At 38.3% G+C, this 26,059-nt stretch overlaps 1 protein-coding gene across 8 annotated transcripts in view; it reads right to left on the reverse strand.

The window, feature by feature from the left end:
• Window positions 1-3,267: 3,267 nt before the first annotated feature.
• Window positions 3,268-26,059, reverse strand: part of LOC139135616 (uncharacterized) — a 97,972-nt gene continuing 75,180 nt past the window's right edge. For all 8 annotated transcript variants that reach the window (XM_070703103.1, XM_070703102.1, XM_070703105.1 and 5 more), the window contains 2 exons: window positions 22,960-23,140; window positions 3,268-7,304 (listed from right to left, as the gene is read on the reverse strand). In XM_070703103.1, the coding sequence (XP_070559204.1) occupies window positions 7,184-7,304; window positions 22,960-23,140 (302 nt within the window). In that variant the 3' untranslated portion in view covers window positions 3,268-7,183. The remainder of the gene's footprint in view (window positions 7,305-22,959; window positions 23,141-26,059) is intronic.

Below are 26,059 nucleotides of genomic sequence, written 5' to 3' on the forward strand. Positions count from 1 at the left end.
CTTCTACAAAATATATGCAATCTCGGGAACGACAACTCTCCTGCATATCGATGCTTTTGAAGTAGAGATAAATTTGCATCGAGCGTCCATGAGAGGGTTGTAAGTGTGCTCTGCCTCAAGCAACCTGTTATAAGTTCAGTGCTTCTTAAGGCACACGCGTACAGAGTCTGGTACAATTTAAGTGTAAAAAGGAGCATTTAGTGCTTAAATGACCAGCTTGGGCGGTCACTGACCGTACTGAACCGACACATACATGCCGTTCCTTTCAAACACTATAAATTATGTCGACAAAACAGGTGCAAACGGTACTCCAGGTTTCTTTTAAAGGATGTACCTTATGGCCATCTGCAAATTTGAAACCTTGGCAAAATAGATATCTCCTTTCACAAAAAAACTGCCATCATGAAGTCCATACAAAATTATTATGCAACACGAACAACTAGAAACCTAGATACACGAATCTCCTTTTCGATCTGTTGACAAATATCAGACTGAATTATGGGTATTTTCAGTATTGTAAGTTTGTGAGGTTCAACAGTTCAAGCTCCCTTAAAATTTGTCTGGTCAAAACAACAGCCTTGTTGCTTCGTCTGCAGAATGATTATGGGTCTTTCAGTATTACATCTCTGCTGTGATGTTCTTGGCAAAATTTCTTATCTTACACTAATCTAATCCTTTACTGGGAAAGACGTAGATGAGGATAGCCACCGTAAAGAAAAGTGTGTAGCGGATGCAAATGAGTGCGTTCTCATCATTATGCCTCCCGATCCGTTTCTGAAATAGACAAGACTAGAACAAGTACTCGTATCTCGTTACCAGCGTCATCGCATAACAAGTCCAAACTAAGAAATACTTTTAAGACGCACTCCGTCTTTGTTCGCAAAGACGTTTCTATTTTCAATGTAAGTCTTATTACTGCCTTTAGCTAAAACAGTAAGTGTATTAGCATCGTATGCGATATGTATTATCCATTGTTGTCTATAGCCTAAGTCAGCTTGTCTCGGATTTTACCCAAGCTACAAATGTAATATTGATGAAATTAGCGACATGCATCATACGTTTCATATTGATGATACTAATCACGGCCCAAGTCTATGATTCAATAAACGGACCACATCTGAGACATCATTATCATTTAATTACAAAACGTCGTCAGCGTTATCAATCCTTTATCAAACCTTCAGGCGTAGGAATGCTAATTACAGCCTCAACTTTTTTGAGGTAGTCGCTGAATGGCTCGGCGGATATAATAATTATATACCTGTTCGAAGACAGATCTTCATTCCGAAATTGATACAGAGAATAAAATGTTCAATTTGCAAAATCCGGTCTGACTTGTTTGTCTACTTTCAGACTTTCTGTTCTTTAAAGTTCCATTAGCTGTATCTTCTGGCGATTTTTCCGTTTGTTTTGATTGAAATGATCACTGGCTCATGTTGAATAGCCTGTCAAATAACAGAGAATCGCATTTTATTCGGAAACATTACGTGCCCTACAACTAAATAACATGTGATTTTACAACGAAAATTTCAATTTTTGTCCGGACAGAAATACAAACTCTGTTGACACGCGGATTGCAACGTAGGCATTCTTCTGCACCTGCGCGAGCCATTTACAGCAATTTCAAAATAAATATTCATTACTTATGCCCGGTACTTACGTCGTAGTCCATTGTCCGAGCACCTTGCGTAGCCAGATGTCTGGCAATCCACGACGCAATGTTGTTTTGATCCCGCAATAAACGTGAACTTGTACATTTCGCGTGATCGCGGCGTCACAATATCTGCGTTCTCCCCAGCACGCCGAGCATGCCAGACGTCAACAAACGAGCTCGGAAGGGCAACACGTTTGAACAAAAATTAGCAGTTTTATGTGGCTATAACATCACTAATCATGTTTGTTTCTTCGTAAAACAACATTTTGCAACAAATATGAGCCTCCAACATGGAATTTTCCGGGGTAAAAAATGGTCAAAAGTTACAAATAATGGCCCTTTAAGTGAATGCCCCTCGTTGCATACAATATTAAGACAGCCTTGTTCTACGTAGAACATATCTTTAGTGGACGAGAGTAGGAATCTCGTTTCCGTATACACTGTAACCTGCGTCATGCCATAAGATTCAGTATTCGGTTTATAACATCGTATACAGTTCTCGTTTATATACGGTGTCTGTCAAGGTCAAGCATTCCAAAAGGGCAAACTCGGACTTAAAGTCAGGAGGTGAATTCATAGTGATGTGACTTCGCAAAGTAGGTAAACAAGCATGTGTATCGTACAAGTACATGCATGTTTCCCGTCATGCTCTAGGAAGTAAACAGAGAAAGTGTTTGTGAGATGAAAACATAACAACCGAAAAATCGTATGTTAAAGTCTCTTTAACTTTTATCAAATTAAATGTCGAGCTGTGGTACGCTACCATGACGATTCGATGTCACGTGATATTACACACAATTTGCACAATTTGTTCCGTTAATTATTTACAGATTTTAACAGCGAGTAGTGTAGCTCTGTGAGGCTCCTCTTATACCATACAGGGTATCTCTTTGCCACCATTATTCTAGCTGCTACACAGATGAGTCACTCGTACTCATCGTTTTCGTCATTCTACTCAAAATATGTCTCAAGAGCTTATGTAAAATGGTACACACTGAAATGTCGTGAATAACTGTGATGAAAAACTCGTTGATGCTATGCAAGAAGTTTAGCTTGGTGCGATGAGGGGCTGCTCATAGAGTCGATATTGTATTCGACCTGGTCACAGAGAGCTACGTGCATATAAACAAATGGTACATAATAGCTTCCTTATTAAGTTGGAGATTATTGCAACTGTACTGCGTCAACTATGTTGCATATCGAATTCAATTGTTCCTCTAACTCCATCACCGAGGATTTGGGGAAGATTTAGTACCCACACTGATTTTGCTTCTACACCAGGAATATTTTGGTGTTTAAGAGGACAACACAGATTTCTAAACGTCTTTAGAGTAACTTAGGCCTACTCCAAGACCTCTCTTGGATATTTAAAAAAACTTTAGTGCCCTTAAAATAGGTTTCAGAGAAATCTGAAAAACTTATATCACTGCACCCATAACAGCGACAAAAAATGACCGGCAGAGGGCGTCATTCTCGGGGTTAACTTGTGAAATACATTATATGTTGATTGCTAATGACAAATGGATAAGATGTGCGAAGGTCAATTTTAAATATGAGCACTCTTCACCTACATGCTCGCCAAGTATCACACTAAGTTTCTCATGGAAACAAAATTAAGGCTCTCGAAGGTTTATTCTCATTTTAAAATCATGTTATAATTCGAAATGTACATATGCAAACAGGAATGTAAATGAGACCTTGTCGCAAAACATTGATAAATATAATGATATGCAATAAATACAATTTTGTCGTTTCAACTGAAATGGCGGAGTAAATGTGAAATCTCCGATTACAATCAATGGAACAACATAAATTGAAACAAAAGTTATAGAAAGAGAAAGCGACTTAAACTCACCGAATGACAATGTTATAAAAATTAATCGAAATCAAGGATCGTGTTTCAGGCTTTCAACGCCCATAATTGTTATGCAAACTCATAACACTTTGAATGCTGTCGTGCGATTGAATTACGCAACGAGGTGCTCTGTAACTATACGGCTTAATGTAAACCTTTATTATCATGTATTAACATCTACGCAATCAGAGGCTACTATGTTCTACTTGTGACTTGTATGAGTCGATTGATAATATGATTTCAAAGACAAAAATACAACACATTTTCAAATGTAAGTGACCATCAAGTTATGACAGACAATTCAAAGACAGCTTGTACCAGGTAAAAGGTGGATGTAAAAAAATCCTAACTAAGACATTACAAGGGCTGAATCCGAGTGATCACAGATTACATGTAAACCAGACTCAAAAACTGATACTGTCATTTGTCAGACGGAATCTGATAAGAATGCTGGTGAGCCTGGTAAAAAAAGAGCAGATTTCCATCAAAGTACACCATGAAGGACCAATAACGACCTTTTTAATGGATAGAAATGACAGGTGCATTCTTATTAATTGTGTGCACTTGGCATCCCTTGCTGATGACAGGCGTCAGACATCACAGTAACGAGCGAGTGCATTCATCGACGGAGTTGACTGGCCGAAGGTGCCGCTTGGAGAATCAGACATCTAATCGCAGTAATCATCGCGGTCGGGACAGATATAGCCTCTCATTTGCTGTGCATCGTCGAGACTATGAACATGGCAAAAAAAAGGACGATTTAAACACGATATTAGCCCGAAACTGTGTCTGGGATCCAAGCGCGTGGTGTAATTTAGTCTCGGAAAGCACGAGAAGGTTAGAGTTCCGACAGCACAGCAACTGCCATCCACAAATGGAACACGGCATATTAAGAAGTGCATTGACTGTTCAAAGCATGAAGTTATATATATCAAAAAACTGCTTTGAAATAGGACAAGAAAATACAAGCACAGAAAATATATCGTCATGTAAATTTACGGCTTTCCGGTTAACTCTCTCAGGAAATAGAGAGAGGGCTATTGTAAAAATTTTACTGTTATAAACCATCGACAGTCAATACAAATTTTGACATCAATCACAATTCTTTGTAAAGAAATCAAGCTTAAACATTTCCTGTGAAAATGTCTGAAAAAGGTCGGTGTAGACTTATTTTAAAAAATCGACATGCATCATTTCATTTTAAAAGCACCTCGATTGAAAAAGCTACAAAACGGAATAGGCTTGTTCGCGCCATTTTCTACTGTTAAAGTTTCTGTAATTTGAAATATTTGGTTGTTTATTCTAGAGAGTATTCGTGACGTCTTCGTATTCATAAAAATGGGCTATGTTTCAAATGATGGAAGTTCGAGGTTCGGTCAACAGACACTTCGTGCGATAAATCCTGTCTTGTATTCGACTGTTCATTAACATGTGGAGTATGCGCATGCGTGCGCAATGAAAATCTGGATCGTCTAAAAGCAGAAATTCGGTCCCTCCAAGGCTGCAACAGCAATGATCTCAGACATGTAATTCGTGTTAAAGTCTCATAATAAAGACGTTCCTTGAATTTTCAAGTTGTACCTACGTTTGGGAGGCGGGATCCGAAGTGGAATAAATACGTCTGTGGGGGGGAAAAAACTGGTAGGCTTGAACGAGATTCACAATGAAACAAAATGTGGGTTTGTTCTTTATGAATTATAGACGACCATTTTCGCTGTTACTTTATCGCAGCAAAAAGCAACGAAGGTATCATCTTCCTCCTTTCAATTCATTTATCGCCATCCATCTTACGACTCGGACTTAACTTCCCTGACACAGTTTTCGTATTGGTGTGCATCAATGACATGTTTTGAACAAGTTCATTCACAGTACGAAAGTTGTCACAAATGATCACTTTCAACTAAAGCTTACACAGATAATGGATTACTTTCCTCAGCTCCAGTTGTAAAAAGGCTTGATTTGTCGATGTAATTAAATTCCGACTTCGTTACTACTAACGGCAACTTTAAAAAGCGTTGTAGATTTTCGCCCTCTGAAACTTGGTGCTTTTGATACTCTTCCCGATGGAATGCTATCTCTCTATTTTCACTGTCTTCGATGAATGGATAACCATTTTGCGTGTGCGCTCTAATTAAAAGCATCGACTGACATGGACTACTCGTTAAGGGTTTTTATTTTTCAAACTCTGTCTTCTCTGCCAGGAGACACGTCGAAATGAGGCACATCAATTCAACCTGCTATGGGTGCAGGTGGAATTAGCGAACAGATTATGGAGCCATTTTCGGTTTAATTGTCTAGACATGAACACTGATTTACAGCGAATGTGTAGCATCTGATCTCTGCTGATAATCCCTGTTAATAAGGGTAATGCTGGCACCTTGACGCAGTACCTCGTAATCAAACTAGGTCTGGATTACTCCTGGCGAGCGAGGTGCATGCCCCACTAATCTACGGAATGATCCTGTTGACAATTATTCTTTCTCAACTTCTGATAATGATTCTGCTCCGCCAGCGGGTGAAATACTTTATTTTTCTGGAGTGATCTATGTGAATGCTTCTTACAAGACGGTTGGAAATGTTTGGTGGATGAGTCTGCCGTCTGGACTTGTCTAAAAGGATCATCTTGAGTTCCCGTAAACGTCTTCTTTGGTCGGTATTAGCTCATCAATGACGTGGCCCGGTCAAGCTGATAAAAACATATCCACCCGGATCAGAACCAAGGAGTACATCGCTCTGCCTCGCTGAGCAACCCACGTGTAGTTATCATGATATCATCGCGGCTCCGCACACTGATATTTACTGAGGGCATGTCGGGTAATTCCCACCTCACTGCATCTAGACTAACCCTGATAGTTTTTGTGGTCTCCATGAAGTAATAAAGTTGAGTCAAACTGATGGAGCGAAAAACTTCGTGCTTGAAGATAGGGTTGGTAGTTATAGTTGAATGCGCCTCGGGGACAGATATTCTCTCAAAATGTTACAATTCTTTTCTGATCTATTACTTGTTGGGGCTCATCTTAAAGCTCTTGGGGTAAGAGAAATTTTGGCCGTCTTAATTTTTCGACAATCGAAAATTTTATTTTTCTCCATATAGTTAACACAGAGATAGCGGCAATTTTGAATTTCAAATATCCTTAAATCTTGGCTAATTTGTTTCCCTAGAGCCAAAATTTGCACAATGACTCCCGATTTTTATTCTTGATTTTGAAAGAGAATGGTTGAAAGATTATTGAGCAGAGCTGGAGCAAAGTTTAAGTCGTTCACTTTCGAGGCGCATACTACCTTAAGATGTAACAGTAAAAAAACCAGAGCGTATTCGAAGGAAAGATGCTTGTGTGTTATGCTAATATTTCGGACGATATCATCAACGATACAAAGACGCCAATCGGAAAGTTGATGTATTTACTGCAAGGCAAGAGATCTAATACAGGAGTCGTGCTCAACGTCCAACGGTCTAATGTGCATTGGCGAGACTTGCACATTCCCAGGTAGCGCGTACTTCTCATGATATTATTTAAAAGTTCTAAGTATTCTTTGAGTCACTAAATTTGTTTTCAGGCCGCGATGTTCTTTGTTTGTGTACTGTGCTGTATCGGGCAATTTAGTTTTATGAACGGTAATCGTATAATCTGCCCATTGCGTCGATGGACAATCACTCCTCCCAGCATTGTGGTTTAGGGTCGTGTACTTGATCTGTTTCCGCACCAGTGGTTGTAGAAAAATACAGTCATCGCGAAAAGGAGTCCTACTCCCATGTACAGCAGTATCATCATTATGTCGTCCTTATTGAATGATCTGCAATAGAAGGGAAAAAATCTTAAGATCAGCAAGAAAGTTTGATCGAGTCGGAATTATTCCCCAGAAAGACGGTTTTCATACGTAAGATGTGAAAGCCTCCACAAAGGTTCTTTATGCTTGTGTGACAACCATTCGACAAATTTCAGTTGCTTTACTACTCAAGATATGTTTCACCCACTCCAGCTTTGTACGAAATGTTACCAAAGAGATTGACGAAGCCACGCTAAGAAAGCAAGATCTGGAAACTTTTCAACGAGCAATTTAAGCTCATGAAAATAATCTTGAATGTTCAGAGGAGTCAAAGCCATAATATTTCCTGAAGTGTCATGACACTTTACTAGGATAGTCGTAAAAATGGCGGGGGGGGGGGGGGAGGAGGTCGACGGTCTATAGAAACACAGGAGACACAGAATTACAATCTGTCTGAAACATGAAGTAAAAAGACCGGGATTATGAGTGAATAACAGCTGCAGCTGGTCGTATTGATCCATAGAACCTGTAGAATAGAAGTTTTACCATTATGCAACAGTAATAAAATCAAAGCTGTGGTGTTATATGAATGGATCATTGCGTAAACCAACATGCAAAACAATCGCTTTTCTTCGATAAAAAAATAACATTTACTTTTGTACGTGACAATTTTAACTGTTTTGATAATCAATCATTTTATCTCCAGATGTCCATATGGAGTCAATCACAGTCCCTCTATGATTCAATGTATGAAATACTTTGCGTTCACTTCGGCAGCTTGTCTTGTCATCTGAAACTTCGAGAAAATGAAAACGAGGTTTTTGCTTGTTCATGAAATAAAGTTTATTCACTCAGTCACTCCATAAAAGTGTATCCTCGTTTTAGAATGTTCGGCACGTTGCATACATAGCAGAAGCGTGCAATGTTGACATACATGTGAGTTGGTAGATAACACTCTACATGACAATTTCTTTCTCCCGGAAATAAATAAGATTAGGTTTACTTGGTAAAAAGAACCAGAATGACAGCCGAGGTTTCAAATGCGAAATTAAGTGATATATTATATATTAAGAGGACTCTGTTCCTAAATTCAAATCTTTCTAAATTGTATGGGGATTATGAATGTGTCAGCTACAGGTCTCGTGTCCATGACAAGGACCTCCTTGGGTTGATACTGATAGGGCAAGACAGACGACAGACATGTGCCCAATCATTTTATCTACAACTACAACTACGCCTGTCTTTGTAATGCTACACTAACAATGTAAACGTATTGTACTTAAACGAACAGAACAGGACAGCATGTTGCAGTGATTTCACCGTTTTGCACCCATCACTTTCATCACCACTGAAGATACGCGAATTTTCTTTGCAATGTGCGTAGTTTTTCCTGTGTTTCCAAACGTGAGAAAGCGGCAAATGAATGTGAACCTGATTACTTGCTACACACGGAACAATCATATTGCATAGATTGTTCAGAAGATGTGATGTTGCGCGACAGAGATTACACCTGCAGGCATACAACATCGTTCGTAGCCAAACAGACGGTTCTTGATTAGCTTTTCCGCCCCTTGCATGCTGTATTCTCTCTAGGTTTGCTCTTCCCTGGGATTTCCAACAGACTAAATGTATTTCCTCGTCTCACAACAGTGCTCCTCTTAAAGCCATCGCTGACGGCGTTTTCCGACCTTGTTCAATACAAATAAATATTTCGACACAACCTTCAGGTGAGACCCTTCCCCAGGTAGAAGAGCTTAATTGCGCTGTCGGTATGAATGACTGGAAAACACCGATCCAAGGGCACAATGACGTCACCACTGCGGTGAGATCAAAGCAAGCAAATGCGGATGAGGTGTTTAAATATTCTGTTTGTGTAAGACCATCATGAACATCGGCAAGATACATGCCAGTAAGAGTAAAAGGCCATCTTCGTCTAGACTAATTGTTGTTACGTGTAGTTTGTTTGCTTTCCATATACCGACCTCCCCTTTCAAAAGTTCACGTCGCAATCGCTCTCATTTCAGAAGCAGAGAAAGCATATAGTGAACGAATACAAAGGTGTTCCGGCTCGTACAACACAAACCTCAACACTTGTACAATCAGTATTGATATAGGCCATTGTAGCAAAATGTCGTGAGAAAGAATGCTCTTTGCAAGGGCGTTAACGAAAGAAAATACAACGTAAATCCTCAAATGAACGTGTAGTTATAATCATCTGAAGGTCGTCGCTGTCAGCATAATGTACGAATATTAGAATCCCCGTTGAGACAAATCCTTATTGACTACTGCAATACGCATTTTGTTTCTGTCATTGTTTATTTCTTGAAACTCGTTTTTAAGATGGTTTGTTGCCATCTCAAATTTATGCCTGTGACCCAAAGGATGCATTCGGTACTATTGGATGACGGTATTTTATCCCTGAGATTGTATTTCTGCTACGTCAAGCACGGACGGTAGGAAAGAGGCAATTGACGATTCTATCTATCGTCTTCCACCGACTTGTAATGGAATAAACAACGTGGCTGCAAGAGTAATCTAATTATACAGTCCTTAAACCCGAAGGCTGATGTTCGATTTCGGACATTGGAATTCTGTAGTTTACACACTGTCGATTAAGGTAAAACCAGGCTTACACTTGTCAAATGAAAGATAAACAGAAGAGAAGCTAGCGAACAAATAGGATGGGGTTTGGCAAACAAAGACAGTGTATGAAATAATTGAATAAACGAATACACGCGAATCATCCCATTAGATTGAACGAAGACTTGGAGAGGATAAAAGGATATTTACGCGGTTTGTCATTTTCCCCGTTGTGCTGCCAAGTCAGGTCGCTACTGGGATTCTTCGAAGACATCGTGTTTTCTTTAGTATCTTTTTCGTTTAGTCGATTACTAAAGTGTCACGTACACCGGATCAAATAGGAAACGTTAAGTAGTATTTTATTCGGCAAAATAACGCGATGTCAGTATTGTAAGCATACACAACTTGACGAGACTGATTTAACGGGTGACTAACACGGTGACTTCCCGATAACCTTCAACCTAAAAACGCACTGCAAATTTTCAGCGTGTGAAACTTTAAATTTCAGTGATATAAAATACCAAATATATAAATCATCCAAGACTAATAGGGCGTGATGAGCGTCGGTATTCTGAAAGAGGTTTTACTGAATAAGTCGTGAGTAACACCGCTGTAAAAATTACTTAGGTAGTCGTTAACAAACTCTTTCGTTGAGGGCGTCTCTATCACCATCGTTTGCACATCGGTCAGTGAAATTTTCCTGTTGTCGTTCACAGGTTTGTCAAGCCTCTTGAAATCACTGCTTCCGAATCCAAAGCTTGTCAAATATTTATTATAAGTTAAATATAACTGGAAGTAGGATTTATTAGATCTGACATACTGACAGTCACTGAATCAATAATAAGATCAATCCAAGACTCAACACATTAGAAGATATTTCATTGGTGTCTCAATATTGACATCCACAAGGGTTTGTCGTACGCAAGAACGATGAATAAAAGTCTCCAAGGTGTTGATAGCAAGACGTGATGTAAAAGCGTGGCACCAGGGTTACGCATTGCAACGACCTTTGAACTGGACTGGTAAAACGATTACGGGAAACAGAGCAATGACGTCACAAGGATGTCCCTCTCAAGCTGTGAAATCGCTTGGGCGGCCGTGTGTAGTTTTCGAGCTCACGTGATCGGCCCGATCTTTGCATAGTAGAGCAAAACTTCGTTCTGAATATGAGTTAACCTACACAGCTAGCGCCTCTGTGCGATATTTTTTCAGCCTCACTACATTGGATATTCTATACTCATCGAAAAAGTATGAACATCTCTACCTGTATTAACTTTACTTGCATAAACAATGTTATGACGTCGACGTTGACTTTAAATTATTAAAATGGTTACTAATTAACACCATCTATTTGTTTCTCTTCCCTATAAATATCTTACGTTGTCATATTTCATCTGAAATGGCTATCAGATTTCACTTGATGCTAACTCAAAACATTCAAATTTTGGCACAGCATAAGCTTACAGTTTGTGTTTGCTACTTTTGATGAGTCAAGATATCACTCGTTTGTCTAGAGTTTTTTTCCAGCGTTCAATTTCAGTTTGTAATACGGCGCTCAGTGTGAAATGAGCATAAGAAAATCGTTGTATCCTTGTCATAGTGATGTGCTTTTAAGACTCTATAAACCGCTGACTTATTAAGTAAAAACCCTGATCAGACATATATTAAAGGGTTAGTAGCTATAACGTTTGATGACTAATTCATAATTTTTTATTTTGTATGACAGTCGCTAGTTCTTGTCCAATACCGAAAACTTACTATAAGCTTGTCGACACAGCGTCTATACTTTTTTTTAAATGCACTGTTTGTTTATATTCGAATTCTAGTCCGTACCAGAATTAGCTTGTCAACAATAACAATGAAGTTTACACATGTACAGGCTTGATTGACCAGCCGAATACTGTGTATCTCATTATTCTTCTGCGAGTACAACAAGAAAATCTAGTCGACATTTAAAATAAACGTAGCGAAAAAAGAACATCAAAAATTACAGCTACTGGTCCTTTAATAATACGTAAAGCCTTGGAGGGTTGACCAAACACAATCAAGTTCTACCATGGGATATTGGTGAATTAAAAAATACTCGAGAACATATGATAAAATGTACCTTTCTTTGCGCCAAGAAAAATGTTTCGATTTCTGAATCGATATTCAAATTTCAAAAGTGCACAAGTGTGTCGTTCACTTGTTGGTATTAGACGGGAAGTAGTAGCAGACATGTCGTAAGGCACAGACATAATCATTCACCTGTCAGTCGAGTTTGCAAAGAAATCTCGTAGAGTCTCGTTGGCATTATGCGGGAAGTAGTCGCAGACATGTCGTAAGGCACAGACATAATCATTCACCTGTCAGTCGAGTTTGCAAAGAAATCTCGTAGAGTCTCGTCAGTGTGCTCCAAAGATATATACAGCTGTGTACGGAGTCACGACATCCACTTTTCTAATTGATTAAACAAACACCAGAATACTTGATGGCATCGTGCGGCGGAACATGTTTTTTTTAGTTCACAGGACAGATCCCGGCAGACATGTACTACATCAAACGACGAGACACGGCAAATCACCGTGGTAAAGTTTTCGAAGGAAGCAATTTTAGATAGGATCGTTTCCTGATGAAATGTCGGCGCATGAACCCAAAGGTAAAATAAGGAAAGACTTATAATCAATCATACCACTAGGTATAATTAAGTTCCTTCTTCTTCTGTTTCGGAACGAATCATTCGGTGGCAAGTAATTCACTCCATTTCCGTAATTTGATATATCCATATTGTACATCACCATCCGCGCAGATTAAAATGGACAAAACGTGTCATGCCACGCGCCATACGGGCAATGCACGGTAGCTTTCAGAGATGAGCCGTAAAACCACTAGCTTATCGATGGCCCAGAGGGTCGAAATTTCCTCCATTGTACTTCAAAGCGTCGTGAAATGATAAAATTGCAAATTGCATATGAATGAGCACAGATGTTTGGATGTATCTATTTTCCCTTCTTTTGTAGTTGAATGAATTTTATAACCTGTCGTGAGTAGAATCCATCACACTCCTGAAGTTTGCATGATCAACTTTGCCTAGCAGAGTGCCCTGTAGTAGTGGGTATACTTGGGACCTAGTGTGGTTAGAATGTGCAGTCCCATCATAGGGTATTCAGTAGTCATTAAAGCCCCAATAGCTGCAAATGTTTAATAAACCTATCTCAAAATATCCTTAGTTTTCCAAGATGTTTCTTAGAATAAGACCCATTAGAGACTGAAAAAATGTATAACGCTGCCATGAGTGTCGTGAGTGACATGTAAATTCAAAGATTTTAACGTCATTTTAGATTTCCCGCAATTTTCAAAAACTTGTCATATGACAGAGAAAATAAAGATTACAACAACAATTTGTTAGCCATCGTGTGATGCATTCAAGCAAATGGCATCATTCTTGTTTCTGTAATGATCACGATGTATATGTGCAGGAAAATACTGTTTTTTGTATTTTCCCGTGGGGGAGCCATTTTATGGGTGCGGCACCCATTTATTATTACATCTGTTAAAACTTATAGGCATGGTCAAAATCAGCGAAAGGTGATACTTTAATACACGTCCTTCAGTAAATTTAAACGAACCAATTCTGGCTCGAAAATAAAATCATGAAAATAATGCATAAAATTAGCAGCTAATGGGGCTTTAATGATAAGAAAGAAATATGAAACATATTATTATTATTGTCATTATTATAAAGAAATGTGGAAACATGAAATTATTTTTGTTGTTATTATTTTCATCATAATCATCATCAACATTATGAAGCACCATTGGCAATGTTGAATTCCTACAAAAGTTCGCCAGCCGAGTACTCTATCTACATGTAAAGAGTAGACAGAGTACTTTTCGCTCGGCTGGCGAACTTCGGTAGGAATTCAACATTGCCAATGGTGCTTCATAATGATGATGATGATTATGATGAAAATAATAATAACAACGGTAATTTCATACCATATTTCCTTATAATAATAACAATAATAATAATGTTTCATATTTCTTTATTATCATTAATGACTACTGAATACCCTACGGTCCGATAGAAAAGATAAAATTGTTTCTTTTTGGAAGTAAAATCTTCTCTTTGCTTTGCTCGAGCAAACAACAAAAAGCTACGTTCATTGTAATCAAGAGATTCAAAACCGCATTCTGAGATAATAAACATACGCGAGATTGCAGTCAGATTCATCTAGACAAGGACGATGGTTTATTTGAAAAATTACACCAACCGACGACATTATACAAAGTTGGGCACAGTGATCTGTCACGCAAGCCTTCAGTATCAAGAAGCTAGTTGGGTATTTTAAATGAAGCTATAGCGACCGTTTCTGCTGTGATATTTATAACACATTTTCAGATAAATATACCCTGTGCGATGGTTGTTGGAGACATAGCAAAGAATTCTTCACAAAACGCTTAGGCGTGACACGTGTAGTAATTGGGAAATAATTTTCGCTACGTATGGTATTGGACCATATTTGACCATTGCGTATTACAACAATTTTTCCATGTTAGGAAGTTCACTACAGTTTATGGAATGCTTTGAACTCCCGGTGACAGTTTATTAACAGCCTAAGTTTCGAGTTCTGTTGAGTTGCATGTAAACTTCAGATCGATTGTATAATATTGTTAAGTTGATTCTGTAAAACTGCAGGGAAAGGCGGAGAAAGCAATGTCGATGTGAGGTCAGTGTATAATATGCACCATCAGGGATGTTATTTACAATGGCGCTAAAAACAACAGCCAACATCCATGTTTTTTTACAGTACAGTCACGTAATCTGTGATTACATTACATTGATCCACCGATTTGAAATGAACTTTCGGTGTTTGCATTCCGTTAAAGGTTTATGTGTCTGCAACGCAATTTCTCATGTAGCTTGACGTGTTTGCATTGACAGAGTGAGAGTACACACGTAGCCCATTGCAGTGAATACACAGTGATGTCTAAGACTTGTTTGTTCAGTTCAAAAAATCGCACTGCCTACCGACATAACATCTCCTGGCGTGTTTCACTGCGGGAAAATGCGTCGTCACTTTCTCTGACAAGGATTGCCTTTAAAGGGACAAAGTCATTGTCTTTTCAAACTATTGGTTAATTTTTATTCATATGAGCAACTATTCATTGTTATTCTGTCACTGAAACATGATAAATTGTCAGATCTCTACTCTGTCTTTGCTTGTAGATGCACGATAAATGCTTCCATTGATGGTACTTACCATAAATTACGTCATCGGCATATTAATATGTTATATGCATACTCATGGTTTGAGTAGAGCTCCGATGATTTATAATTCAACATGGTTCGGTGAGAAGAAAAGCTTAAGTAACTTCCCATATGAAACAACAATGACCAAAATAATTTGCAAAGATAGCGACTTTGCCACTTTCAATGAGTTCCAGACGCAGACGTTAAAGTTGTTAATGTAGATTTTCTATCATAGGGTAGACTAGCAACATTTGTTGGAAAAGCAGTGAACGATACGAAAAAGGCGCCAGAAATGACGATTAACAATATGCCACGTACACAACTTGAATCATTTCACGGTGAATTCCTTGAAATTGTTTGGAGTAGCACAGATGTAAGCTTAATTATTTTCAACAACAACAACAACAACAGCAACAACAACAACAACAACAACAACAGCAACAAAACTAACGACATCAACTACAACACATAATCCTTTCAATGGTATGCATTTCGATGTAGAAGCCAAATCTTGATTACTTCTGTTTTCAGATAAAATGACTTAACTAACTTACTCATCGGCTGTCCATATTTTCACAGAAGTGGTAAATTGTCGTAAAAAATTATATTCCCAACATTAAATAATTGTAAATCTAACCTTTGAAACGCCGCACTGTATTTTGGCCAATAACATGGCAAAGACAGAGAGAAGATACGTTTTACACAATATATTGATACCCTATCCTGTGCGTATGGTGTTTAAGTCAACTACGTACAGCTGACACCTTTCTGCTCCATTTTGTGCTTAAGTAAAATTTTCAAAATAGTTTCTGAAATGAACCCTTCTCAAATTTGATACTCGTCTAGCCGTAAGTAGCTTTGAAATTAACAAGGGTAATTGATATTTGAAGTGTGAAAATTAATGACGCTTTGAGAGACCATTTAATTTTGTGTCTCGGTTTTGATTAACTGCCTGTAAATATCGTTTTGTCCACTTTTATATAATATATTTAATTTCAACCTTCTAGTTTGATCGCTCGTTACTTCAACTTGTAGTGCAGCTTCTACTGTCTATAAGCACAGACAAATAGAGAAACAGACTAGCAACGGGTATTGTTCAAGGCGTGGAGCGGTTACGTAACCCATCCATGTTCGCCTCGCCTCAGGAAGCTCTCGCCAGAGTGCCGACCATGCATCTTTCGGTAATTTTCCGATTTTCGCCAATTGTTAAGCGAAAGTATGTTCGGCAAAGTTTGTGTTGTTGTTGTAGTGTGGTGCTGAGCGGAATTGGCGTGCTGGCGAAAACGGGAGTGTTTTTTTAGCTTCAGGAAAGTGAGTTTTTACCATGTTAAAAATTCCTCTCATATTTTTATGAATATATAATGAGTGTGTTTGAACAAAATTTGAAAGTCTTTTATCGATACTGTCTGGTTTTACTCAATGATTTACGGTCAGTCATACCGTCTTTTACACGTTCGTCAAGGAAGGACATGTTTATGAAACTGCTGGCGTGTTACGTTTTGATTGGCGTGAAGCAGTGTTTCTGCCCTTAGAGCTCACAAAGTAACTATGGTTGGAGTAAGTAAATAGAAAATAAAAAAATTAATTTTCTATAGAAAATAGAAAATTTAATTTTCTCCCATAAAGTTTAACACGGGGATGGCGGTCGTTTTTATACGTAATGTCAAGTATCGCTAAGCGTTGGGAAATTTGTTTCTCTTGTACCAAAATTTGCACGGTAACCTCTGATTTTTATTCTTGATTTGGTAACAGCACAGTTGAAAGTTTCCTTGCGGAAAGTATGAGTAAGAACTTAAGGGCCAGTAATGATAACTTTTGATGATTTTTTTCACTACTATGTTTTTAATGTCAACCATAATTTCTTGCTACACTCACCAAAGTATATCGATATACACAGTATTCAGCTTGTTAACTCAGCCTGTAAAGTGAAAAACTGCATTATTATCGTGGACAGGTGAATTCTAGTCCAGACTAGAATTCAAATGTAAACAATAACAATTCATTTTACACATATAGACGCTATGTTGACAAAGCTAAATAGTGGGTGTGTCAACATTCTTTTAGAAGGAGAATAATAACTTACAATTGACGCACAAAATAAAAATCATGAAAAATGGTCGAAAATTGGCATTACTGGCCCTTGAAGTATTTCGGTCTCGAGGCACATTCTATCTGAAATTCATGGTTGCTATCACTCCTCTGGTAATAGAAACGTTTTTTTATGTTCCACAGTCCGAGACAGGCATACAGTATTCGTTAGAGACAGCAGTAGAGTTTACGCAATCAGCCAATTTCAGAAATCAACTAAAGATGCCGTGTACGTAATCAATCTCTTGGAAACAGGAATGGGTGTAGTTTTACGATACGAGCACAGAAATCATTACGAGAAGCCCAACGTGAGCTCATGGATGTAACACTGTGCACATGATTAGAATGTCTCTCACGCTGAGTTGAATTTTGAATACGGAGGGTGAAATATATACTGTGGGAGCTGGGGAAAAGCGAACAAATTAATCATGTCGGTGAAGGTAATGAAGCCCCCACAGCTATAATAACAGACTGCTGATTTCAAACATAACTCCATCCACCATTGCTGTAATTACCATGATCGAGTGATTAACTAGGAATTAAGCAACAACAGAGTTGAGAGGGATTCTATTAAGTCCCCAGAGAGACATCGCTCTTTTAATTGACAGAAATTTATTTCAACAAAAAGTCGACTTGATGAAATGGAAATACGTATCGTTTTTTGCAAGACTAGTCATTAATTTATCGAGAATAATAAGTATTATTTAGTTTCGCTATGAGAGGTATATCGGCCAGCAATTAATTTTTCGTCATCATGACGATCATCAAAGACTGATATCATTAAGTATGCAGCCATATTTGAATGCAAATTATTCCAGGAATGGAGACAACATCGAATAGCTAGCTGATCGCTGCCCGTAAATTTAATATCGCAATGCAATACTTATTGCTTTGAATGAATGACGTCATTGAAAAGACTGGAATATTCCGGGATAGTACTTCGAAGACGACAATTCAAAATTTCCGTTTATTTCCCGATACACAAGGATATCAGTTAATTTATACCTTTTACTACTTTCTCTCAAAGCATTGTATCTTATGATCACCAATCACTTTTTGTAGTGTCAGCTTATGGTCAAAGTGTATGAGACCAAACAATCGGTTGTAAATATTTCAACCCAATATAGTTTTATTTTTCCAATGTGATGACTAGGTTTTACCTTTCAAGGTGTTGCATGGAGATCTTTACGGGCTAAAAATTAAGAATAGCTGCCCCCGTAAAGTGGAAAATCTAAAACTTCCCCGGGGTTCTATTAAACCGCGGCTCAAAGTTGGGACCCCTAAGTAAGTAACATTTTGCGACCACTTCTGAAACACTCCTCTCTGTATTTCTTACCAAACCCTAAAAGTTTACAAGGAACCTAGTGGAGTAAAGAAATCGAACTGAGCAAATCACAAAACACCATATCGGTCCCTTTTATCGCTACTTTATACAAAAAAGCACTTTTAAGGTTCGCAATAAACAAGCAAAAAACAAAAAAGCTACAAAATATGTCGATCCGATAATATATAACATCTGCTATTATATTCATTATAAGTAATTTCATGTATATATGTCTAATTGTTTTATTGAGATTTTTAACATATGGTGCAAAAATTTATGATTTTTCTGAAATATTTATACTGATCGCACGCCCAACTTCTATTGGCACCCGTTTTAAAGTTTATTGTCTAATTAGCAAAGGTTTGTCCTCCCCTGTCTCCAAAGACAAAGCAAAATAGAAAGTTAGTTAGGTGGGTTTTCGGTAACCCAACCGACACTTTTTCAAAACCGAAGATCCTAAATATTTTCTTGCAGGTCAAAGTGGAAATACTGCCATTGCACTTTTCCCATGCCCTCGAAATAAATATAATGACTGATAACGATTGCCCGACTTTATTGCCCTATGTAGGGAAGCCACTCTATCAGAAACACGGTTTTAGATTTATGTATTTATTTTTACCCCATTCTATCGTTTGCACGGAATCCCTTTAGGGGTATTTCCATATGTTACAAATCTGTTTTATGCGGTTGCAATGTATTTCCTTTTTACGACATGACAATGGCACTCCAATGAATCACAATGTCGTAGGTGGCTTTATCTTGACTTTCCCCTACCCTAGAGACCTGGATTATCCCGCAGAGTGAATCAGCACTGCCATAAATCCTTCCAATTAATGATTAACAGCAGTCTTTTGGTAAACTCCTCGTTTGTCCGGGGATTCCTGAAATTCTGTCTGATCGAAATGCATTCTGGGATCCAACTACTGGGACAAAGTTGACAGCTTTGTTTCCTAAAACTATCGTTTGAATGACGCAATAAATACTTTTGAGAGAATAATGTATGCCTATATATATATATATATATATATATATATATATATATATATATATATATATATATATATATATATATATATATATATATAAGATATACTGAATATCCATAATTATGTGTACATGATGTGTAGATAGATAGATAGATAGATAGATAGATAGATAGATAGATAGATAGATAGATAGATAGATAGATAGATAGATAGATAGATAGATAGATAGATAGAATCACAAATAAGATATACTGAATATCCATAATTATGTGTACCTGATGTGTCTTTAAATATTACTGTCTAATATTGAGGCCCTGTCACATCTCTAAGCAATGGTAATTAAATCATGATAACGCCCTCATGACCTCGAGTTGACCTACTGGTGCTATTTATGACGCTCTATTAATGAATAAACGCATTCTTTCCAAATTGACAAAGAGGTATTTATCTATTTTCTGATTTGATGACGTCAAGACTGGAATTAAATCGCTAATGAGGCTTTGTGGTGGCGGAGTGTCCTATTTCAGAAAAGTATTTTAGGTTAGTTTCTCTGCGAAATTTACACATCTCTTACGTGAGTATCATGTGAAAAATATTTGGCTGCTTCCATTATTTAAATTATAAAAGGGCAACGGACTTTGCTATGAAGTGGCTCAGATGAAGATGCACGTTGCCGTGTTCACAGTTGTGTTTCAAACAGGTACTGGGAAAGTTGCTCTCTCAGTATTTGAAAGAAATTCTTCCCTTAGACGCAAATGCCTATTTTCAATCCAAGCGTCTAAATAAACTAATTCATGAAATACAGACATTTCTTTGTAAAGCGTAGAACAATAACAAAATAACAACAACAAAACAAACACAAAACACTGATCAAACATAACCCTGTGGAAGTTTGCGTATTTTGTACTGATTAACAATCTCACGTAGATTCGGTAATCACGAGGTATTTTCAGTCTAGGGACATGCACTAGCAGATTCAATGAAAACACATTTCAACTGAAGTACCTACGCTTGTAACACCAATGAGATATTGTCAGGGTGTTGCAGTAACTGTGAAAAAAGTCGTGTTGTTGCAATGTCTCTTATCGTCGTTCTACTGAAGTACAAAGTTTTATCCGTGCACTTGTTACTTTGAAGTGACTCTTTCCAAAATGGACAGATGTACAATAAGGACTAGTGTTATCTGAGAATATTGATGTAAACGCGTAAAAGGGAACTTGTGTTCTGCATGAGTGCGCTTTGAATAGGTATGCTTCACTCAGCATGGTATCGAAAGAGATCTACGATAGAAACTAGCCAGAGTTGTGTCTGTTTCTCACATTTAAAAGATCTGTTCACTCATACACACCGCGTTCAGTCAACGACCATATTCGTTCACGTTTTACGGTGAAACGACCGATATCGATCACTGTGCAAAACGAGAAGCCCTTTCTCTCTGACTGAGTTACACTGACATCCCAGCTTTTCGTGATGTGAACCTATTAAATGTCACTGATGGGCGCTAAAAGGGCATTCCGTGATAAGATCACCCTCCTTCGCGTTCACCTGTCATTAAAGATGGATTCTTAAACCTACTTGTGTTTCGATATTTCCACCCTACATATCAGACGAGGTGATAGATAATGTTTGAGCTGACATTTCAAGAATAAAATGACACATGGGTTGATCAAGGAAACTGATTTTTAAACTTAGATTCAGCTGTTTACATGTCAGTAAAACAGAAAAAGAGAATGATTAAAAAAGGAGCATGTGGATAAAATTGAAAGTGTTTGATAGGAGCATAAATGCATCGCCAGCATCCTCGTTTTAACATATAAATATTCGCCATCAGTTTTTAGTTTAAGCGCTCGACGCACCTGCGACATCTACAAGCATGACATTTTGCAGAAAATACTGTTATCAGTTGATTGTGCCCTGAAAGAATCGCAGTTCATTTTGTCGTCCAGTTGCTTCCATTGATGCAACAACATATCAGTGGCACGTAAAATTTGATTAAAAGATGGAAGAATATGTTATAAACTTTCCCGCCTTATTTGCCTGATATATAATTACGAAGTCATTGTGACCTGCACATGGACAGTGCAATACAATGGGAGATTTTCAAACCCTGGGCAACTGCGACTGCATTTTCAAACGAAGATTTTGTCGCTCTATTTTGTGTGTCGTTTCTATATTATTGCCATTTTGCTTGTTTATGGCACATAGAATTGCGAACTTTTTGCCACATACCAAATCTTTTCTCCTCATTATGGATAACGTAACAAAAAGGTGTTCAAATTGCCTTTCATGTCCATTAATTATCGATGGTGGTTTTACCTTTCGATGTGCCAGTTAGATGTCTTCGGTTTTTATTAAGCTTACCTCAAGGGTTAGTAGACTGTGACGCCATATCAAAGCCCTCACTGATGAATTTTAATTAGGCTTCATTTTATATCAGTATAAGTAATCAGTAAGCATGATATGAGCTGCATGTCAGTCTCTTGGCTCGATTTAATAATTCTGCTATTTTCCCGGACGCATGATATCACCATAGTAATCAGATGGCCGACTTCGAGGTTTAATATGATGCATTTAAGCTTGCCGGATATGAAGACCACCGTCGGGTAAAGTACCAAACCCCTTGTATCTCAACTCTAGGGAGTGAAATCCATGTAGTTCGAGAAGAATTGGTTTCTACAGTTAAATTACCCTAAGAACTGTACGTGGTTCATTGACGAATTGTTTAGAGGAAAATTTGTCAAGATTCCATCCGCAATTTCCAACTGTAACGCAAATTCTATGAATCTCTTACGAACGACAAAAAAGAATCATCAGCCACGCTCACCCTTGGGGGTATGTCACAATCCCGATCGGTGCAGTTGTTTTCTGTAAACAAGTGTTTGCGAAATCGCGTCGACTGTACATGTACCTGGCTACTATAGGAACTCTGAATGCGTGCATGGCAAAGTACAGCACAGAGCTCATTTTTTCAACAAAATATAATTAGGTCTTATATTATTCCCATGCTCTTTTTGAACGTTAGAACGTTCTTTGTGCCTTATAAGGAGCAAATCGTTAGATGCCATGAGATGACCAGTTCATGCATGAGCTACAGAGAATGCATATCTGCTGTGAACTGGTAAAAACCGAGAGATATACCTATTGCCGGGGTGGTATATTGCTTTAAGATTATTGAAATCAGTCGTGAAACGTTTTGGGGATTTTTCACTGACTGAGAGCTCGCACATGTTCGTTCCAATTGGGCTATAACGCTAATTTTGCACTGTTCCTTTCACGCTTCGACCAATCAGATCGTTGTATTTTCGTCATCAATATACTAGTATAAAATTATAGTAAAAATAATATATAAATCGTGGATTTACTGTGACAGATGATAATACAAACTAAGTGACTCAATAAAGAGAGGGGATATTCACAACATGAAAATCACTTGGATTGTTGCCCTTTCTTAGAAGTACACTCGTAACTTACCTATCAATGATGTTAGCTACATGCTTGTCATTTGATATGGAGTAATTGAAATCCTTGCAGCAGTAGAGGAGACTGCGCAGTCCACAGCAGTGTGGTCCATTCTCATCGAGCGAGCAATCGATCTCTTCGTGTCGTCGACCCAGGAAGTCTTTATATCTCGGACACACCTCGGCATCGACGCCTGGGTGGCAAACAAAGTTGAACTGAAGTCAGTAACTCAGGAACATTCAAGCATGACATTGACAGTAAAACTTGGTAATTCAGCGGGGGAGGGGTGTCAAGTTTAATGAATTGATGTGTCGCGGAAGTTCAAGGAAATGAAAAAGCGAGTTAAGTACGTGAAATATAGGGTCAACTCACGGTCACTTTGAACGGAAGGTTACAAATTAAAGGTTGACAAAGTTCAGTGTTGTGTTCTTGTACGTGCTGCGGACTACATACACCGGGCTAAGCTAAAACTCTGGAAGCAATTACATCTGTATCAAACTTTATGTACCAGATTTTGAAATTGTTTTGTCATTCCCTCTGCAAAATCGTTCCGCGCATGATTTTAAGCCGAACATTCGAGAACCTAAACTTAGATTTTTCATTAAAATGTTGAACGACTTTCTGGGATTTCCAATATATTTGTTTGGCACACCAGTTATACACGTCTAGCAACCTTCCCGTAAACACCGTAGCAAATATGCGAGTGGATTTTACGCTGATTGCAACACGATAAAAATATAACGCTACGGCAAAAGAATATTGATAAATGTGGAAGTGTGTTAAGGAGGTAGATTTACCCAGAATACTGTGCGGCATGGACACATGTTCATGTACTTGTGTATATATCGTCTGTAATTCTGTCTTGTTCCGACTTCCGACTTAAACAATCTGATCTCACTTTATTAATTGATACTTGATCATATTTTTTATGGTACAGAATTAACAGACGACAGACATATGAGCGAGATAACTCATCTACTGTTCATGCGCAGACTCCTGGGTGCTAGGTACTGTCACCCGGTGCTACATGATTGCTTCCAGACAGAAAGGACCATGTATTCGGCGATGTAAACCGAAAATGTAATCTGAAGTTTAACGAACGAACGAACGTGTTTGTACAGTTAAGCAGGGAGACCATCATTCGTGGCAGTATATGTTTTACATTTTGAGGGAAACGTGGAGCAAATTGCTCGGTTACCATAATAGTAACCGCTGCATGACTATTCGGTTCCGCGTCAATGTTGTTTACCGATTTTATCCAGAAACTAAATTTAAGATTCCTGGAATACTTTGACACAAAAATAGAATCCGTTTAAACTCTGAAGTGTGGTCGCAATCTATGTACTAGTTTTATGGTTTACTTTAGTTCATTATTCCAATATTGCCTACCCTTCCTATGTAAGTCACTACAGCGTGAGCATCATAAGCATTCTATATTAGCAAGGTTGAAATACGTACTATTAAGCGCGTAATATGTGTGGGCAAAGTCCCGAAGCAAACCCACAGGATATTGTCATTCTGGTTGATGACAGAAGAAGAATAAGAACTCATTACACGCTGATCTAATTGCCACAAACAGTATTGGATTATAAAGGGCGCAACTGTTGTGCTAAGGGCAACTGACTGAAATATGGATGTCATGAGTGGATGCATTACGGTTTCTTACTAGCCTGCCACGAGGATATTGATATTGAGCCTGGGAGACATCAGTATTAAAGTCCCTATTAAAGTCACAATTAGCTTGGCCATAATGTGCTCTGATTTTCAAGCCGTTTTGTCCCCATACATCATTGGGCATCTGACGAATGATGTCTCATTACGGGTGTATTTTACGGCCGACTACGTTTTGACAACACCCTGTTGAAAGTACCAGGACACTGAAATGTCAGTCACCATTTCAAAGTAAGGTAAAATAAAAAAGCACGACAAATAAGTACATGTACCATGTCTTACTTATCCAGGTTATTCACTTCGTTCACGAATTTGCGTCAGTTTTATCATGGCAAGCATGCGCACTGTTTGCTCGGATCACTTGCACACGCACCGATCAATATGAATTCGGTAGAACCTGGTAAAATGTTTGGAGGCACCGTGGGCCGGTGGTAGGGATACCAAACTCACTTTCGGAGGATGACATGGTGAGTTCGAGACTCTAGCACGGTGTTTGTGCCCTTGAGCAAGGCACTAAAACTCCTCAATGCATTATCGGCTAATGGTAGCAGGTATCTCATCTTTTGCTTGTTGGATGACGGATTGGGTGAAAAAACAAACAAACCAAAAATGTCGTCACAAGGAGAGCATTGGACACCGCATCGAACGCTGCCATTCAAACTGAACCATCTACATGAAAAGAGTAGAAATGAGAATATTCAGAGATACTTGAGCGTAATATCGCAGAAACTGCGCATTAAAAAAATTAACGTGACACCAAGCTTCAATTTTCTCTAATTCCATTAGTTGAACAGAGAGTGGTGATTTCTATAATGACATTTTATACTATGATGTAACATGACATGCTTCAAAAGTTGGTCAATTATATAGGCACCACTTTGAAAATGGTAAAATAGAGAGGAAACATCAAGATCTCCCTCAAAATCTGCCATTGAAAACGTTAAGGATGTCGGGCTGTCCACGCGGAATATCAGTAGCGACGGAATATTATAACGCTGTAGAAAATGAGCCCTTAAGTTGCTGTCTGTTTTTTGTAAATTTAAGGAGAGGTTTCAGCCGTTTGAAACAGACCAAAGAAAAGACTATCTTGTTGTAAGACCTAATATTTTAGTCCGGGAATTTTTTTAGGTAACGGCCGTGGCATTTGCGGGCAAGTGGTTACATGAATTTGTAACAATGATCTGAAAATCGTCGGAAGTTTGGCTGTAACAAAACGCATAGGAAGATTTCCTTCATGCGCCCTGCTTTAATAAACATCCATGTTTTGCCTGAAGGCTAGACAGAGAAGCCGTACTCATTAGTTTTTACTTCGTTTGTTCAGACGTGCGTAGAAATTCAAGCAGACAGTCGGTCTCGTTTTTCATGTAACGACATCGGCTGCTGCATGGAATTTTTTTTTTTGATTCATCGGGGCTTCGGGGAATTAAGCGAGTTAAGGTTG

Source organism: Ptychodera flava, chromosome 6 (assembly GCF_041260155.1).
Source record: "Ptychodera flava strain L36383 chromosome 6, AS_Pfla_20210202, whole genome shotgun sequence".
NCBI classification, from domain to species: domain Eukaryota; kingdom Metazoa; phylum Hemichordata; class Enteropneusta; family Ptychoderidae; genus Ptychodera; species Ptychodera flava.